General features: G+C 35.0%; 1 protein-coding gene across 10 annotated transcripts in view; it reads left to right on the plus strand.

Moving 5' to 3' along the window:
- Positions 1-19,859, plus strand: part of Sema1a (semaphorin 1a) — a 699,485-nt gene that overhangs the window by 327,864 nt on the left and 351,762 nt on the right. For all 10 annotated transcript variants that reach the window (XM_090377935.1, XM_090377936.1, XM_090377934.1 and 7 more), the window contains 3 exons: positions 91-187; positions 11,392-11,437; positions 12,527-12,589. In XM_090377935.1, coding sequence (XP_090234061.1) covers positions 91-187; positions 11,392-11,437; positions 12,527-12,589 — 206 coding nt within the window. The remainder of the gene's footprint in view (positions 1-90; positions 188-11,391; positions 11,438-12,526; positions 12,590-19,859) is intronic.

Below are 19,859 nucleotides of genomic sequence, written 5' to 3' on the forward strand. Positions count from 1 at the left end.
TAATGTAATTTTATATTTTGGTTATATTAGCTGTATTGCTTAAATGTTTCCAAATATTGTGATATAATATATCTCTATTTTTTCTTATAGAAGAAGAAAGTGTGCATCGTTTCCTAGGTAATGAAACTCATATCGACCATTTCAAATTGTTAGAACAGGATGGGGAATATCTTTTAGTAGGAGCAAGGTAAGTTGGTTTGCAAATAGCAATCCTTTTTAGTAGTAAAACTGAACATTGTAATACATGGTGTCCCAAAAAGGTGTAACCAATTTTAAATGTTTGTAACAAATGTAATTTTAATGATAGAAACACAACCTGCACTAAATGTGAGAAAAACAGTTGTTTTTACTGACATTCAACATGTGCACCACTTGTCACACGAACAATATGTAATTGGTAATAAAGTTCATCCCATGTTTTTTCAAGGATGTCATGCTTAATCATGGTAATTGAATTTATAATCCTGTGCTTTAAGTCTGCGATGTCTGCAACAGGGGTCTTGTAGACTGTCTTTGATGAATCTCCATAAGAAGAAATCGTGGGATAAATCTGGTGAATGCGGTGGCCACACAATGGGACCATCACGCCCAATCCAACGGCCAGGAAACTTCTCATCAAGAGACCTCCTTGCACTCAAAGCCCAATGTGGTGGTGCTCCATCCTGTTGGAAAATAACCCCATTTGGCAGTTCATCCAATTGAGGATACACAAAGCTCAAGCGTGTCCTGGTAATTATCTGCTCTCACAGTTTCTTCTTGAAAGAAAAAGGGCCCAATAACAGGATCAACCATGATGCCACACCACACATTCACCTTTAGGCTATCTTGCTGATACTCCTGCACGCAGTGTGGGTTTTAAGTCCCCCAAATTCTGACATTTTGCTTATTCACCTTTCTTGAAACATGAAATGTGCACTCGTCCGTGAAACAAATCAGTGTCATTACACATTCATCTTGTTCCGTTTTCTCCAACATGTCTTCTGCGAATTGTTTACATTTCACATGGTCATCCTGGGTTATGTGCTGGAGAATCTGCAGTTTATAAGGGTGCATTTTCAATTTTCTTTGTAAAACTCTATGCACTGAAGTCTTGGGGATGGCCAGTTGCTGCGCTGCTATTCTAACAGATTTTTGAGGACTACGAATGAATGGTCTCTCACAACTTCCACTCTTTCCTGCATCAATGCTGTTCACCAGGGCTTTTCTTAGGATGGATGCTACCTGTTTTCTTGAATAGCCGATACCACTTTCTGATGCTGTTATGGGTTGGTGGCTTTATCCCGTATTTACCCCTGAAATTACGCTGAACCTGTGTTTCAGACTGGGTTTCAATAAACCACTCCACTACCTGTGCTTTGGTCACGGGATCCATTTGTTACCTCTCTACTTAAACTTCAGGACAACCGTCACAATCTGCAAAAGAAAAGAACGGATTATTGAAGTAAACTTCAATTGTTTTTCTCACATTTAGCGCAGGTTTTGTGTTTCCATCATCAAAATTACATTTGTTACAAACATGTAAAATTGGTTACACCTTTTTGGGATACCATGTATATCACTATAGAGTTATGTTACAAATATGCCAATTCTAACCATTTTAGCTGCTTTGGTTATTAAAAAAGATTCATGGTTATGTGCTGTAATAAGATCAGTGGCATGTTATACCTTCATATCGCCCAAGGCAAAATGGAATTTGCAGCCCATCTAATTCCATTCCAAGGTAGTCTTTTAAGTCAATTATTTAAGGAAGAACTAAATATAGAATTTTGTCAAAATTGGTAAAATCTGTTTTGAAAGAAATGTAATTTGAAAATTAATCTTCAAGTAAAGTTCATTGACCTTTGCAGGTATAAAGTTCAGTTTCTGATAAAAATCACTTTAAATTAGTGAAAAACAGTGTTTTGGGGGCCCCTCTGGTTGGTGTGCCCCAGGCAGATTTATTTTTGCTTATAGGATAATGTGCCACTGGATAAGAAAAAATAAAGATTAATTTACAAGAGGTCACTATAACTATTATTCCCATTTGTTTTTTCTGCTCCATGTGGGTATGCTTTTAACTCCCACCTCCCAACATATACAGTTCTGTATAATACAGTCGGTTCTGCTATAATGTGGTACACGTATTCTTAAAAATCTCTGCATTATGGTATTTCACGCATTAAAACAACAGGGCTTATGGAAAAAATAGGGATGGGGGTGAAGTACTCAAAAAAATGTTAAGTCTGGTAAGTAAAGAACTAAAGAATTAGTAAAAAATTCTGAGCTACAAGGCTCAATAACTTCCATGATTTTTTAATATATTAAAAAAAGTAAGATTACCTCAATCTTTCTCGTGGAATGCCTCCAGTCAATTCTCTCCCAAATGTGATGAATAAAATAAGATGGAAAAAACGAATTAATGAATTCACTCACTCAGAGATACGACCAAATCTGATGCACAACGGAATCGAGAGCCCCAACCTGACCCCTGAAACACATCAAACCACCGTATCAAGACCATGAGTGCGTGAAGACATTGTGTCAGAATAAATAGTTAAAACTGCTTCCAATAATAAATAATTAAAATCACAATTAAAAAGATTAAAAACACGATTAAGATTAAAAGTTACAATTTGGATGAATACTCAAATTAAACGAAATGCACAGCTGTTTCCCTTCCTTAAGCAGACCACGCTTTTCAATTGATCGCAGTGTTCACAGGATGGGAATATCGCGAAGTGTTTGTTTGTGTATTTGGCTCTGAAATAGTGATTGATTTTATATTGACGCATGCGCAAAAAGATCAGAAATCCGAAATTAGGTAAAGTCGTTGCACATTTATAGAATTTGTGTTGTTTCGTTTCAAGCGTTTCAGTGATCAGTAATTTTATGTAATTGTGTTGTATATTTAAAATTACCGCTCCATTGAATAGGAATACGTGACCATCATTGACTGCATGAAAGTCCAACTCCGACACATGTGCAGATAGAAGCAGCATGTTGTTTGACATGTAAATTAAACTACAGAGAGTAGAACCGTCATATGATGAATCACACTGACTACACCAAAATCTTGTACACAAGATCATTTACCTGTGCCGAGCAAGAAGGAAGAATTGTGTGTTTTTTTTTTTATATATTATGGAGCTTCTGCATGTGCCTGGCTATAATTTTGAATTCAGTATTTCTAAAGAGTTTATTAAGCTGCCTGTACCATTGTTCGATATACGGTATGGAAATGGTGTTTTATTGGTATTATTAATGGGTATGAAATGGTGTTTTATTGGTATTATTAATGGGTATCATATTTGCTGTTTTATTTTTAGCCTGTAATCTGATTTGATTTATAACAGAGTGAGGATAGCCTCTATTTAAAAACCTGCCGGTTAGTGTAACAATTTCTAAGTGAAAGGTGGGTTCAGATGTGGAATATTTGTAAGAGTTGAAAAACTGGTTAAATATAATGGATCTTTTATACGTGACTGGATGAAAACTCCAGTAATGCAGGTACATCCCCGAATTGGTGAGTTTTCGGTAACTGCTAAATTGGGTTTTTTGCATCTCACTTGTGAGAGTGAAATTTAAGCAGTTCGGGGCTTTTGTTTCTATGTGTTCCTCCTCCAATGTAAAATGTAGTCTCATGTGAATATTATTGAATACCTGTAGAATGTCCTGAGTGGTGTTGTGATCTGTTATAACAAGTATATTGTAAATATATCTCCCATAGTAAGTAATACGGGGGAGAAACAGTGTTAAATGAATGTCCTTGATATTGGCAAGATAAATTTCTGCTCAGGTTCAAACCCATCGGTAAACCAAAAACCTGTTTGTATATAGTCTCTTTAAATGACTATATGCAAGCGGCTTAAAAATAGGAATGAACAAAAGATTCTGAAAATTGTTTTTTTTATATGATTGAAGCTTTCATGGAAGGAGAAAAAGCATATTTCATAATAATAATGTAAAAACCCACACAATTCCAATCATCAGTATTATTGCAAAAAAAAATTGACCCGTTTATAATTAGATTGCATTAACAGAAAAGCCCAATAAACAGGGACTGCAAATTGTTTTATTGATAGTGACCTCCAGAAATGTGTCCTCTGCTCACACTCTCCTGCCTCATGAAATTTCTGTTCAAACAGGAAAATGTGAGCTACTGAAAACATCAGTTGGCCTACAATATCACCCATTATCTTGTGAATATAGTGAATGACAACAGTGTCTCTGACCAATACAATTTCAGTAAATGGGAAATATAGCTCTCACACACGTTTGACATTTTTAAAGATTTGTAAACTTGTATGTATTGCTGCACAGGTCACTACTTTCAGCTTGGTGCCAGGTTTTTGTTCATCTTGTGTTAACTCACAGACAAAATCGCACTATACTCGCATTGTTCCCTAATGTTTCTTTGGAGCAAATTTGCATTGTGAAAATGCGTGTTATAGCAGAAATGACTGTAGATATATTGTACACTTGTCTCAAGGTAAGGGCACAAACAGCAAATAATTTTCTTTGTTTCTAATATATTGTTGTAATGATAGGAACAGTAAAATGACATGCTGAAAGCAGCATGCAAGTGTTTGGTTACATAATACATCAGCAAGAAAAGCCCATTCTTTCATTTTTAAAGAGGTAAACAAGTTTGCAAAAAGACATATGAATAAACTTGTGAGATAATTGTTTTTATTCTTTGAGTCATTGTTTGTTTATTTATTTTTTTTCAGACCCAGATGTACATAATTAAATTTCACTATGACAGGAGTGGGGGACAAATGGAAGTTTAAGGTCAAATTATAATGCCCAAAATTTATATTATGCTCGTATGCTTAACGCACAAATAACATTCGAAAAACATGTAACTCAAACAATTCAGGTGAATTAATCACTCTTAAACCATGTGAAATGAATAATGCTGAAACTATAGCACTTTACATATTTAGGTAACTACTGATCTTACCATATAAGATAATAATAATTAATTTATTTTGTTTATTAATAAACAAACAAGGAAAATCCTCTTTCACCACAGAAGAGCCTCTTAGCCACTTGTAAGGTTTGCACAATGCTGCCACCTATGTTATGCAAAAAGATTAAAGCAGATTAAAACCTCAAATTGAGGTTATGAATATGTGCCAAAACTGAAATATAAATATTAGAAAAGGTATGTGATTGAAAATGTTTAAATTCAATCTCATATTCAGAGATATTTTTAAGTTTATTGTGGCTATGGTTATTGATATCAGTTCTATATAAATTAAACCTTAAATGTAATTTATTGCTTGTTTGCCCAATATGTTTAACGTTGCAATTCGTACAGGTGATAAGGTAAACTTTTTTTTTTTTTTTTTTTTTTTTTGGTCCAATTTAGAGAAGTTCAGTAAAATTATCTGTATGATATTGTGGATGCATATAGGGAAATGAGAAGCATCCTTTATTATTATAGCTATTAAGTTAAGGAATAGAATTGCTATTGGTAGCAACTGAGTGCATATTAAAAGACTCCAGATGTAGTGCATTATATGTAAAATTCCTATGGACAGTGTTTCTTATGTGTGTGAAGTATTAAAAATTTGTAACCGGGGAACCAGAGCATTTGACCTCAGGGTCAAGTTTAGTCTATGCTGTCCATATAGCATATGTTTACAATTGTTTTGTTAATTCAATGTGGGTTGCTGGAAAAGTATAAAAAAGCAAGCAATGGGCATATAACAAACTTACTTATTTTTGATTGGAACTTGTAGATTGGTCACTCGCACACTAGCAAGATTTTGTGGATTTGTTGGATGATTGTTTTCTGCAGCAGCATGTTTGAGAGGCAACCAGAGAGGGTAATACTATTGATCTGGTTATCAACAGTAATCGTTCATGTATTAAGAATTTTCAGATAAAGGAACCACTAGGTGGCAGTGATCACAGCATACTGATGTGGGATTTACTTGAAGATATAATTACCTTCAGGGGTAAAGGAAAGGGTTTTTACTTCTATAAAGGTGACTACAGTGGTCTCAGACAGTTTTAAATTCTGTACAGTGGGACCAACTGATGATGTTACCAACAGCAAATTCTAAGTGGGAAGCATTCAAGGAATTAATCATGGAAGATACTAAAAGTTTCATACCTATTAAGAAATACTGTTCAAGGTTTAGGCCTAAATGGTTGTCAAATAAACTGAGACTCGTGGCAGAGAAGAAAAATGCATGGGATGCATATAAATTATCAGGCGACATAGAAACCTATGGCAGATATAAGCTAGTCTGTAATCAAGCCACAAAGGAGGTTAGGCAGGAAAAGGCAGATTACAAGAAATCTTTGGCAAAGGATGCTAAGAAAAACAGCAAAGATTTCTTTACTTATACAGGGTGTCTCAAAAATATTGGTACAAACGTTTAGGGGAGGTAGGTCACATCTAAAGGAATGTGAATCGCATAGGAACCCAAAACCAGAAATGTCACCGTAAGTCTGTAGACGGCGCTGTTCATCAGTTCGCGAGAGGGAAAATTTCTGGTTTACTCATTAAAGCAGTAGTCTTCACAAAGAGCATGCATTGATATATGAACTGTGAGCTGGCAGACATACACCTAATGTATGGATTAGCAGAGGGCAATGGACGAGCTGCTCAACGAATTTATGGAGAACGCTTACCAGACAGATATGTACCGGACCACCGTTTTGTTTGCGCGTGTGCATCAAAATTTGTGCGATAATGGGTCATTCAGAGGTAACAGGAGTAGTGCAGCCAGACCATGTTAGACGCGAACTCCCGCCATGGAAGAAAGTGTGTTGAATGCCGTCCAGAATAATCCTACTACAAGCACACATGCCGTTGCCTCTGCCTTAGGAGTGTCTCGTTGCAGTATACATCGTGTCTGGCATGACGATTTTTTACACCCCTTTCATCTCCAAAGGGTTCAGTTACTGCTCCCCCAAGATCATCCTGCACGTGTGGTTTTTGTGCAGTGGTTTCTAAAAAGTGTTCAATACTTCAATTTTCCAGCCTATGTTTTGTTCACAGATGAGGCTTATTTCACTTGGGAAGGCTTATTCAATCAGCACAATGCTCGTGTGTTGGCTCACGACAACTCACACGGTGTGTGCCCCCATGCGGCACAACATCGCTTCGCAATAAATGTGTGGGCAGGTATGGTCAGTGACTTCTTAGTCGGCCCATACCTGTTACCATCCCGCATGAACTCTGCTAAATATCGGATCTTTCTTGAACAAGTTCTACCAGGGTTACTTGACGATGTTCCAGCAAATGTGAGACGGCAACATTTGGTTTCAACATGACAGGGCAACTGCCCATTATGGTAGGTGTGTTCGTGACCATTTGAACAGGCATTTTGGGTGTCGATGGATTGGCCGTGGTGAACACATTGCCTGGCTCCCACGCTCGCCTGATTTCTTTCTGTGGGGCCCCTCAAATCTATCGTGTATGAATTGCTTGTGGAGACGGAAATGGATCTCGTGGCGAGACTCGTCTGCGTTGCTGCTGCTGTCGAAGAAACTCCAGGTGTGTTCGACCATGTCCACCAATCCATGCTACATTGGTGTCATGCATGCATCACGTCTCATTGTGGAACCTTTGAGCATCTGTCGTAACATCATGAAATGCATCCATCTCGTACTCCATTGTTAATATTATGTCAAATAAATGTTTGCCACTAATTACTGTCTTGTGTCATTTCTTCTTCTTGTTCCTTGGCTACTACCTTCCTGTGATGTTTCCAGTTATGGGTTCCTATGCGATTCACATTCCTTTAGATGTTACCTACCTCCCCTAAATGTTTGTACCAATATTTTTCAGACTCCCAGTATAAACTCTAAAAGGAATGGGATGAATCTGATTGGTCCACTTGATATCAATGGTTTGACTGTTGATGATCCTGCCCAGATAGAAAACAAACTGAATGAGTATTTTGCATCTACATTTGCACATGAGGGATTATTAAGGTTTGAAAATGTCAGAAGGTTATCAAATTGTAGCAGGGTGCTTGGAGAAATTGAAGTGAAACATAAGAAAGGCACCTGGGTGGATGGGATCTATCCAGTTATATTAAAGGAGGTGGCAAAGGAAGTAAGCAAACCCTTAGCCTTAATTATGAGAGGGGGGGGTTAACACAGACTGGAGATGGGCAAATGTATCCTCAATTCAAAGGCGCAAGGGTGATATTAAAGGAGGTGCCAAAGGAAGTAAGCAAACCCTTAGCCTTAATTATGAGAGTGGGGGGTGGGTTAACACGGACTGGAGATGGGCAAATGTATCCTCAATTCACAAAGGCGCAAGGGTGATATGAATAATTAGACCAATTAGTTTAACTTCTGTTCCAGGTAAAATAATGGGAGTCACTGGTTAAAGATGCATTGCAGGATCATCTAGACAAGACTGCAGCAATAATTCAGACACAGCATTGGTTTGTTAAAGGAAAGTTCAATTTGACAAATTTATTTGGATATTATGATGTGGTTACAAAGGAACAGGATGCAAAAAATAATTTTGATATCATATACTTGGGTTTCAGGAAAGCTTTTAACACTGTTTTGCATGTTACTGTACAAATTGGAGCAGAATGGTATTAAGGGTAAGTTGCTACAATGGATAAAAGGATGGTTGAGTGGGAGAAGACAGAGGGTGGTAATCAATGGGTGCTGCTTTCGTGGACTAATATTATTAGTGGAGTCCCACAGGGTTCGGTGTTGGGTCCATTGTTGTTTTGTATATTTTTTAATGATATTGATGAAGGTATATCAGGCTTAGTGTCGAAGTTTGCAGATGATACGAAGGTTGGCACGTTTGTTAATGGCAGTGTGATACTGTAACAGGATCTAGAAAATTTGGGCAGATGGGCTGAGAAGTGGCAACTGAAGTTTAACATTGCATTTGTCAAAGTACTGCATATGCGTAGAAGTAACCCCAGAGGAACGCACTAACCGTGTGGTACTACACTTAAGGTGGTAGAAAATGAAAAAGACCCGTGAGTAATTGTGCAGTCAGATATGAAGTGTTCTGAGGAATGTAGACAAGCTGCCCGGGCAGGTCATGGGGTTTTGTCAATGATATACAGGAATTTTGCTAGCAGGGAAAAGGAGGTGAATGTCCCTCTGTATAAGGCAATGTCAGGCCATGCCACGCCTTAAGTACTGCATACAGGTCTGGAGGCCTGATTTTAGGAAAGATGTAGATTTGCTTGCACGTGTATAGAGAAGGGGAACAAGATTGGTGAGAGGAATGAAGGGATCCTCTTTCCAAGAGAGGCTTAAGTTCTGTAAATTGCAGTGGCTAGAGACTAGATACCTGTGAGGTGATCTGATTGAGGTGTATAAGGCCTTGAATGGGTTGAGCACGCTGAATTCTGATGGGATTCTTCCATTTGGTCAGATTACAAACCTGAGGGGGTATAAATTCAAATGGAGGAAATACAGATGTAGAATAGATGTGCAGAAATTTGCCTTTAGCCAGCGGGTGGTTAATTGCTGGAATAAACTCTGTCATTGTGGAAGTTGATAGGTTAAATAAATTTAAAGAGGAATTGGACAAAAATTTAGAGGAAATTGTTTTGTAAAAAATTTTTTTTGGCTGATTCTGCATAAGTTCAAACATTTGCTTTCTTGCATCACATGCCACTACTACTTCCTCTTTATTCCCAATTTTTCTGCCTTGTTATTCTCTTGTGTGTAACAATTTTTGTAAGGAGAGGAACTAGGAGAAAGTAAGAAATCCAAATTGATTTGAATTTTCGAAGGGACTGACAGAACATAAGATGAAATTGTTGATATCACTTTTCGCTATCGAGTATACCAGTTTTCAAAACATTTTTCCCTTTATACCATATAGAAAACTCAAGATTTTCAGAAAAATAAAAAGTAACTGAATTTGTATTGGTTTGATTTTAATGAAATTTGGGATGCCTCATCTCTTTCTAATGATGCAAATTAAATTTCATGACATATGAACACAGAAACAATAGGCACTTCAAGCAATTGTGAGCATGGTTAACAAGTAAGGCAGTAGTTGCTGGAAGGTTCCGTGTGTGTGTGTGTGTGTGTGTGTATACACACAAATGTATATATGTATGCTTTTATATTACAAAAACCTAACATGTGCTTCTCTTGGTTAGGCATATAAGACAGTCTTTTCAATACATGAAATACATTTAAAATTGATCCTGAAATGGAGTTAATTTTATTTAGCATTTTAGTTAGCTGTATTTAACTATTTTATAGCTGTATAGGAGGTACTGATGACACATGTAGAGCTGGCTCAAAGGGTTCTTTCTTGAGCCAAATTTTATTTGGTGCCTGTTTTCCCATCCGTTCATATAAGCTTTGAAGATTATCAGTTCAAAAATAAAATGTTTTTGATGGAATTTTGTTTATCTTATTCAGTTCCATTTTATTAAAATTTTAACAATTATGTAATTTATTAATTTAACAAAAGTAATTTTACTTATTACATAATTGTTAAAATTTTGATTTAAAGTTAACTTTTCCCGACTCTGACAGCTGCAAATCTGTAGATCATTTCATCTAGGTCTAAAAACACTAATCAATTGAACATATATCATCTTTGCAGCAGTTATATGCCTTGCAATCCAACAACTGATCTGTGTCATCATGGAAAGAAGATAAATTTGATTTACTTTATCGTTGAAAAGCTTCAGTTTTGCGATGGCATCAGATACTGGCAATGCCACAGAAATTCTCAGCACTACAAAACGATTTGCTAGTGATGCTGTCAAATTGTTTGAGTGTATAATTGCAAGCTTTGGGGTGGAGATTAACTGTCTAAAATGGTTTTGCAAACATTTTACTTATTCATATACATAGATATAGGAGTTACCTTTGTGATCAACATTCTGCAAGCAGAATTTCATGAAACTGTTGCGGAGTCCATTTTTACTCATTTCTGTGGCATAATCGAAACTGCATGGAAATTAGAATTGATCGTTGTACTATACACTCAACTGAAACCTGTCTTTCAGTGACTGAATTTTGTTGCTTAAATGTTGAAAGATTGATCCTAAATTTGCCTTTTGTATCATTCCAACTTCACTTACTCCCCTCCTGTTTTTTTTTTTTAGGTGAATTCTTGTTTGCTTAAATGAGGGTTCAGTTTCCAGTTTAATTGCTAGCTTAATTTGCATTGTCTAGAAGGCATTTAAATCGGTGCTGTTTAGTAGTTTTTAAAGTATTCAATTGCATTTGAAAGCAGGGAACAGCTTGCGACAAATTCACCCTTTTAAAGTGCATTGCTTTTTATGTTTTTGGCTGAGTATTTTAGTAAACAATCAAAAGCAGATAAATTTCTGCATTAGCTTCTCTCTTGTGCACAAAAATTTGTCCCTAATATTTAATGGAGTATTACTGAAATATTTTTGTAAAAGCTTATGTCCTCTTTTCTTTTTACAGGAACTTTGTTTACAATCTGTCATTAAGTAATTTGCAAGAAAGGAAGGTAAGTTTGTAGTGGTTTTTTTTTTTTGTTTTGTTTTTAGTTATGATGTTGTATCAGCATGATTCCACTTAAACTTAATATTTATTCAGCATTATTCTGAAATGTGGTTAGCAAATATTTTGGTTTGCAAGTTGATGTTGCATTTCTCTGTGGCTAATTATTTTCCCCTTCAGTTAAAATGAATGAATTACAATATTACTAAAGTTTTTTAGGAAGATAATATTGATTGATTAGGAAGATGTTATAGTAGAAACTGTTTTTAGATGTAATCAGGACCAGTAATTGGTAGATTAATCAAAAATATAATTTAAAATGGAAGATTGAGTGAGGGCAAAAATACACATCTTAATTTTATTTTCAATATAGACATGTATATTCATTCAGATGAAATCAGAAATTTTTATCTGTTTAGATTATTAAATGTAATGTTTTGCAGAATATTTGCATTCAGTTTAATGTGAAGTTATCTAGGACATTTTTAGCTGCTTCATAATTTTGGCTCAAGATTAGACTTGTCTCATTTAGATCCACCTGTTTCTGTTAGTGTTTTGGATCTTTATTTGTCCTTTATGGAAGAAGCACAAATCATAGTATGAGTTGTGCTTCTTCTATAATTTCATTTTGCAATGAATCAGCAATCATTTGCTGTAAAACGTTATTGAACCCATTGCACGTTTTCTTGGTTTAAAATTTCAGAACCTTTAATTTTAATTTTTTCTGAAATTGGTTAAACTATGTTCTTCATTATCTTATAGTTCTCTACTGCTTTGATCACTTAGGTATGTTTTTCCAAAATTCAGCACATTCAGGGATTGAGAAGTTATGGATTTTAGTTTATTGTATTTAATATATTATGGTGAGATTGCTGAGACTGTTGTTATAGGGATTAAATTAGTTCAGGATTAAAGTAACTGTGACCAAAGTATGGATTTGTTAACATTACTTAAATTAGTGGTCCTTATAGTTTATATGGCATGTTAAAGTGAAGAGTTATACAGTTTCAGAAATATGGGTAATGTTAGAGTAACAAAGTGAGTGTATTATAGTGATCTTTCAGGTAATAGATTATTTGCTTTCATTTTCTTCTAGAAACTTGAATGGTATTCCTCAGATGAGGATGTTAAGATGTGCCGACTAAAGGGAAAATCAGAAGTAAGTAACTTTTTTTTCACAATATAATTCATACTTAATGTATAACTTAAAGATTTATGAGTTAATTTTAAGATAGGTAGTGACTAAAACCTCTGTAATGAATCTTACATCTAATAAATTTGTTTCTAAATTCTAATGGATGAATGTCATGAAAAAAGTAGTAAGGAAAAAATATTAGTTTAGCAATACGAAAGTGTGCACACATCCCATCATACCAGCTGGCCCAATTAAAACGAAATTTGAAAGAATTCTAGGAAGTCTAATGTGTTTTTTTTTTTTTTATGTATGTTTTACATTACTTTGTATTGAAATGAGAAAAATATCATTGAAGGCACTTAGGAAAGTGGGAATGTTTGATGACTTGTATTCTGCTGCTAGCACTTTCAAATGGTTTAAACTACATAAAATAAGATACTTATTCTGTTTTATTTAAAAATTGAATCAAATAGAATGAAAATTATATAGAGCAGGAATTCATTCACCAGAGCTTAATATTGTAAGAAAAGTAACTTCGCTCTTTGAAAGTGGTGGTTTTTGAGTTAGTTTCATTTTAAAAATTGTTTAGTTTACTAAAATGTTCCTTCTGATTTCAGTGCAATTCTAGCACATTCACCCTTAGTAGATAACTTTCATATAAGTTTTGACAAGCCATTGTCAACTAGAAGAGATAGAAATGAGTGAGAAGAGTATAATGAAGTTAGCACTTTGGATCCCTGACAAATAAAATGTATATCAAACTGAGTTGTATGTGCGTGATCACACACTTCAAGTCACAAATTTTTCCTATTCTCCAGTGATGCATTAAATTAAAAATTGAATTAACTTGCACAAATGAGACTACAAATGAGATTTTAATAGGCATTACCAGCATGTTAAGAATCCTTAATTTTGATAACTTGAAGTTAGATTCCATGGAATCACTGACAGTAAATAAGGAACAAAAATTACACAATTATGTTAAAAAAAACAAACTTTAATTATCATTGACCATCTCAGAAATAATCCTGGATTTCCATCCTTAGTGGCTATATGGTATTCATGGTTTTATAACCTACCTTTATATTGTTACAGCAATCAGAAGTTGATGTCACATTTCCACTCAAGAACATATGATACAAGACACTAGCAATTCAATATTGTGTTTTTAGTATGACACATCCCTCTGTCAGGAGGGGAGCAAAAGTAGGATCAGATTGAACTATGGCACAAAACTCGAAATGAATAAAATTGCTGGGAAATGTACTATCTTCCTTTTGGAAGGTTAACTCACTAGCAGTTATTACAGGAAATGAACTTATGCCGAGGAAAGGATAAATTATTTGAAGCAAACTCTACAAATCTTCATTCAGTAATAATAATGATGGAATTGTTAAAGCAAAATAAAATGAAACTTAAAGAAAAATGTTATTAAAAGTTTAAAAATATTTTTTCCATCTTTAGGATTGACTAAAACAATTAAATATTATACACAATAATGGCACCCACTATAATCAACATAAAATATAATTAATACATCTACAATTAATATGGCCACAATTAAACTTTGTGCTAAAATAATCTTAATATGTACAATAATCAACCTAGGAACTAAGTAATGTTTAATCAGAATGAAAATTAAAAAAACTGAGGTGAAGTTTTGCACACAGTTGTTTTGCCCTAAATAAAAATATTAAATTGCTTAATTACAGGCAATATCTAATGTAACTCAAACAGGAAAGAGAATTAAATTCAAATTTACAAAGAAAATATTTATCCACCCTTAAAAAGAAAGGGGGAAAGGAAAAAGAAATTTGAAAAAAAAAAAAAAAATAATAAATAAATAAATAAAATAATGATGAGAAAAGTATAATAAAATGGTTTTTATCCTTAAAAATCTGATTAAGTGAATTAAAGTATTAATCTCAATAATAAATTAATAATAAAGCAATGGCAATAATCAAATTAGGAACAGATTAAATTTAAACAGTTTTGCAGAATGGAGAAAGTAAAAAAATAGTTTACTAGAACTAAGATCCCAAATTCACTTAAACTACTACAAGTTAGGGTTAAATATGGAAGTGTAAGCAATTCTGCTTAGATACAATAGGAGGGAATATATTATGAGAACCTTGTCAATCAATTTGGCATTGGAGAGAATGTGCAAGGCTTGTGGGATAGAATTCTTCTCAGCATGGTCTGCTTGTTAACAGGGATGACTGCTTCTACAGGGACGGGGTTAATGAGAAACGGGGTTAACTTAAATAGGAAGGATTCAAGAATATTTGCCAGGGCAGTGTTAGGTGGGTCAGAAAACTACTGGCTTTGAGGGGGGGGGGGAAATAACACAATCTAGTAGATTAACAACACAGTTGAATCTCATTAATACAAAGTTCAAGGGACCTAAATTTTTCATATTTTGTAGTAACAAGGTCTCCCAAAAGTGTCAGTTTTTACTGGTGTGTGTTTTTTTTTTTTTTTTTTTTTTTGTACACTGTATATCTAAGAATACTAATGAATAATATCAACAATGAATAAAAAATAAATTAATAAAAGTAAAAGCCTTGTCTAGCAGTACAGTAATAGGAATAGCACATTTTTTTTAAAGATTTTATTTTAAGATAAACTAAGAAAGAAATTACTGGAAATGAAAATATTGTACAGTATATATATTTTGATATGTACAATATATTAGTATTACAGTAAAAGAATTAATCTTAATATAAAAGAAGACGTACAAACCATTAAATTTTTGATAAATTAATCTTATTTAAAGAAAATTCAATGTTCTTGCAAAGTTTTTGTGCTATATACATTTTTAACTACAGATACCAAATACAATAGTTGTTTCTTTATCAATGTTACTGCAGGCCAGCACTCTCTATTATGCTCAATGTATTTTTAGATTGCAGTGTGTATGCTTCGTTTTGCTGTCGCTGCAACAAAAACTACATGTACCTTCACAAACTCATCAAATTTACCAACAAAATCCATAGCTCCTTCAAGTTCCTCCATTCCTCAATGTTGCTATTACATTTGTCTGCTGGACCATGTTTTTCGATGATATTCTCTCCAAAGCCACTCTTTCTGAAGCAGTTGATTATTACACTTGATGCAATACTGTTCCAAGCAATAACAAGATCAAGGATAGCATCCAAGGCATTGCCATTTGGCAGCAAATTGTTCCCTCCCTCCTATATTGATACTCTGTCAGGCAGGCTCTGTATGCTCTCTTAGGTTATAAATAATGCCTTGAACCAGTGACTGCATAAAACTGATGGTAATGGGAAGTAAAAACCACAGCTGCGTATTTGTCAACTTAAGCATCTCGGCAGAACGTGCTGTACAACAATATAGAATCATCAAAATGTTCCTTTTTTTCTGAAGCCATTCTGTCCACTTTTGATAACAAAGACTGAATTTTGACCATAAGCCAAGCACTTCTATTGGCCACATAATCACAGGGAAGGGAAGTCTTAACTTCTTTAAAACATCTTGGCTTGTAAAACTTACCAATCACAAATGGGCATAGTTTTGTATTGCCATCTGAATTGCAGCATAACAGAACAGCAAGTATTTGTTTACTTAATCCACCATGAAGGCTCTCCCAAAACACCAAGTGCTTAGTTTGATAGCAAATTATAAAATAAACCTGTTTCATCAAGATCCGTTGCCTCATATTTTTCAAGACTGGATCGTACAAAACAACCAGTCTGTAGCCTTTTCTTTGTCAACTAATCCAGACTTGCAGCAAACATTTCTCAAAACCAAGTTATTCTTGCCTTTAAATCTTTGGAGCCAGCCACTGCTGCATTTAAACTTGCTAATTCCATGTTGAGCTAAATAATTTGCTTTTTTTTTTTTGCAAAATCAGACCTGATATTGGCAAATTAGATTGCATGCGTTTGTTGGAACCACTCAGTTTTGTTTCAAGCTCCTCGTGTCTTGAACCAGGAATTTAGTTTCCTGTCTTTTTATAGCTTCTCCAGCATCGCACATCTCAAGTTTTTTTTCGGTTTTTCAGTATTGTAGGTAAAGCGATGTTGTATTCCTTTGCAATGTCTGTTTTGCTTCATTCCATCCTATCAGCCTCTTGTATAATTTTCAGTTTAATTTCCAGGCTTAATTCTGCCAGCTTATATTTTGTTGCTTTAACGCTACTAGATGAAATTTAATATAAACAAACTTTAAATTAATTTAAAGACAAAGTCCAAAAAAGACATCAGCTTAGATAAAATGGCACAAAAAATAGTTTACTATATACTGTAGCAAAAGAATCTTTGAACTGGCATAACGATTGCAACTGACTTTTTTCTGTGGAGAGAGAGGGAGCATATGTAAACAACTTTGAAAAACTATTTTTATTCTTTTCATTTAACGTAATATTTCACAGTGATGCTTTTCAGAGTGCACTTAAGTTATAGCTACTGTAAATGGGAACAGACATTGTGTTATCAGACACTCAGTCTAAAATGCTGATGGATCCAATATCTTTTTATTTCAGGAGATTTAGGAGAAGTCTGGCTGGCCTGCCTCCCTGAAATCCACTCATGCACACCTTCTCGATGGTAAGCCCTGTTATGTCACGTAAGTGGCAACGAATGCGTAGAGTGGTTCTCTTCAAGATGCTTGGTCAGAGTGAAGAGGGAAAAACCAAACCCTCCAGCACATGACAGCAGGATGAAACAAATGGCCATCAGTCCCCAGCGGCTTTCACTTCCCCCCCCCCCACAGACAAAGACAAAGAAAACAATTTTCTAAATTGTTTTCCAGCTCTAATATATCTTCACTGATGAGCGATCTTACATTGTAACAGGCCAGGTTCAGTTTCCATGCATGGCAGCCTGGTCATACCCATGGATTCTTAGCACCCTCTGCTTCCACTTAGAAAATGTGAATTGGAATATCATTGATCTGGCTGAAACAAGAAGAAATGAATCACTCAAGTTAATCAAGTGGAAATATGCTGTACACTAATGGAAACAGTGAAAGGAGTGAAGGTAATGTTGGCTTTCTGGTCCATAAAGATAAAAAAACATCTTTAGAATTCAGAAGTACGTCGCCAAGGGTGTCAAGACTACTGCCCAGGATTTCTAAGAGGTTATTATACATAAAACATTATAATGATTTATGCACCAACATCAAGCCATGATGATGATGAGGTTGAAAAAATGTATGCCAAAATCTTCTAGGTGAGCAGAAAACCCAATACACTATCATTATGGGGGACTTCAATGCTAAGGTTGGAAAGAGACAAAACATCGCAGAAAGGGGAACTATATGAGATTTTGGAATTGCTGAAAGAAATGAAAGAGGTGAAAGATTTGTGGAATTTGCATAATCTCAAGGAATGTCAGTAAAACTTTTTTTTTTTTTTCAAGAAAAGAGTGAACAGAAAATGAACATGGAAGAGCCCAAATGGATTAACAACTAATGAAATAGACTTCATCCTCAGTAACAGAATATATATCGTGAATGATGTTACAATCCTGAACAAGGTAAATGTTGGAAGTAATCACAGAATGGTAAGATGCACACTTGATATAGATTAAAGGAAAAACTGACTAGAGTAAATAATACGAAAGTCTTTGAGATAACAGAAGGAGAAAAAGAAAAGCATTTCTTTCAAGAAAAGCATAATTCACAAAATGCATTAGAAAATGTGTTGATTCCTAAAGAGTGGAATAATGCAATCATAGTTTTGCTGCTCATGAAAGGAGACAAATCAGAAATTGGAAATTATAGTACAATTAGCTTGTTATCCCACATCTACAAGTTGTTCACAAGGATCGTTACTAACAGATTAGAAAGAATAATTGATGAGAATCAACTGAAAGAGCAAGCTGGCTTTAAGACAGGATTCTCAACTACGGATCACCTTCACATAATATCACAGCTAATGGAGAAAGCAAATGAATATAAAATGCCATTATGCCTGGCATTTGTGGATTATGAAAAGACATTTGACTCCATACAGCATAAGGCAATGTTTTTTGCCACTGGAAAGACAAGGCATAATTATCCCATATATTATGATTTTTAAGAAAATATATGAGAATGCTACCTCCTTTATTAGACTAGATAAAGACAGTAGCAAATTTAAAATTTAAAAAGGAGTTCGACAAGGAGACAACTATCTGAGAAGTTGTTTACTGTTGCCCTTGAGAAGCTTTCAGAAAATTGGAGTGGTCGCAGAAAGGAGTCAATGTGAAAGGAGAGTACTTAGCACCGTGATTGGGTTGGAGGTTGAGAAGACAAAAGAAGATATTTGTAGACATTGGACTTTAACTTCTGTAGACTAATTTTCAGGAAATACGTATGAAGGAAGGTTTTTCTAGAAAACTGCAGTTCAATCAAACGAGGAAGATGAAAAGTTGGTTCTGTGAGTTTGAAGTTGGACAGTAAATGGATGTTGGTGGCATGTGTTCGGATTGTTTTGGAAGAGAGCAGGAATTATAGAAACCAATTCAGAAGTACAGTGCCCATTGAAGTATTTGTAGAAAAGGCATACAGCAGAAACAGTACGTCTGAGAAAGCGAATGGAGAGACTCTGTTAGTGATGACTCATTAATTAATCTAACTGCCCTCTTCTGAATAGAATCTTGAAGCCTCAGAGGTTTTAGGGGCACTACCCCAGATGTAGGAACAATATTCCCTGGTAGGGTGGATTTGCAGTTTGTATAGAGTGAACAGTTTGGGAAGAAAAGTAGTGCTGAGAGCAAAAGAGAAAACCAAGTTTTTTAGCTTCAGAGGAAGCAATATTTGTAATGTGCTTGTGCCAAGAGAGATTAGAAGTCAGGGTGATCCCCAAAAGAGATATCATTTTGCCTAGAAATTGGAGTGTTACAAAAGATAAGCATAGGAGCAGAAGAATCCTTTTTGTGAGATATAAGACAAGACTGAGTTTTAGAAGGATTGAAATCAACTAAGTTGTCTTTGCCCCACTGGAGGAATTACCTTGAGGTTGGCATTTGAGGAATTGGTAGCAGATATTAGAGAAGTTGAAGTGGTTTGAACAGTAAAAGGTTTCTCGAACTGGCAAGTGGAATGCAATGTGCTATCAAACTTGAAAACTGTGGATAGGATTTCCAGTCAATGGAAGAAGGTCATTAATATACAAGATGAAAAAAGTGGGGGAAAGAACTGAAGCTTGGACACCAGCATTAGTGGAAAAATTAAAGACAGAGCCATCACCCTCAGTGAGTGATCAGAGAGAAAACTGGAAAAACAGTTGGCAAACCATAAGATGGAAGCATATTTAGAAGACCTTTATGCCAAACACAATCGAAAACTT

Source organism: Mastigoproctus giganteus, chromosome 7 (genome assembly GCF_048544385.1).
Source record: "Mastigoproctus giganteus isolate SK-2022 chromosome 7, ASM4854438v1, whole genome shotgun sequence".
Taxonomy (NCBI): Eukaryota; Metazoa; Arthropoda; class Arachnida; order Uropygi; family Thelyphonidae; genus Mastigoproctus; species Mastigoproctus giganteus.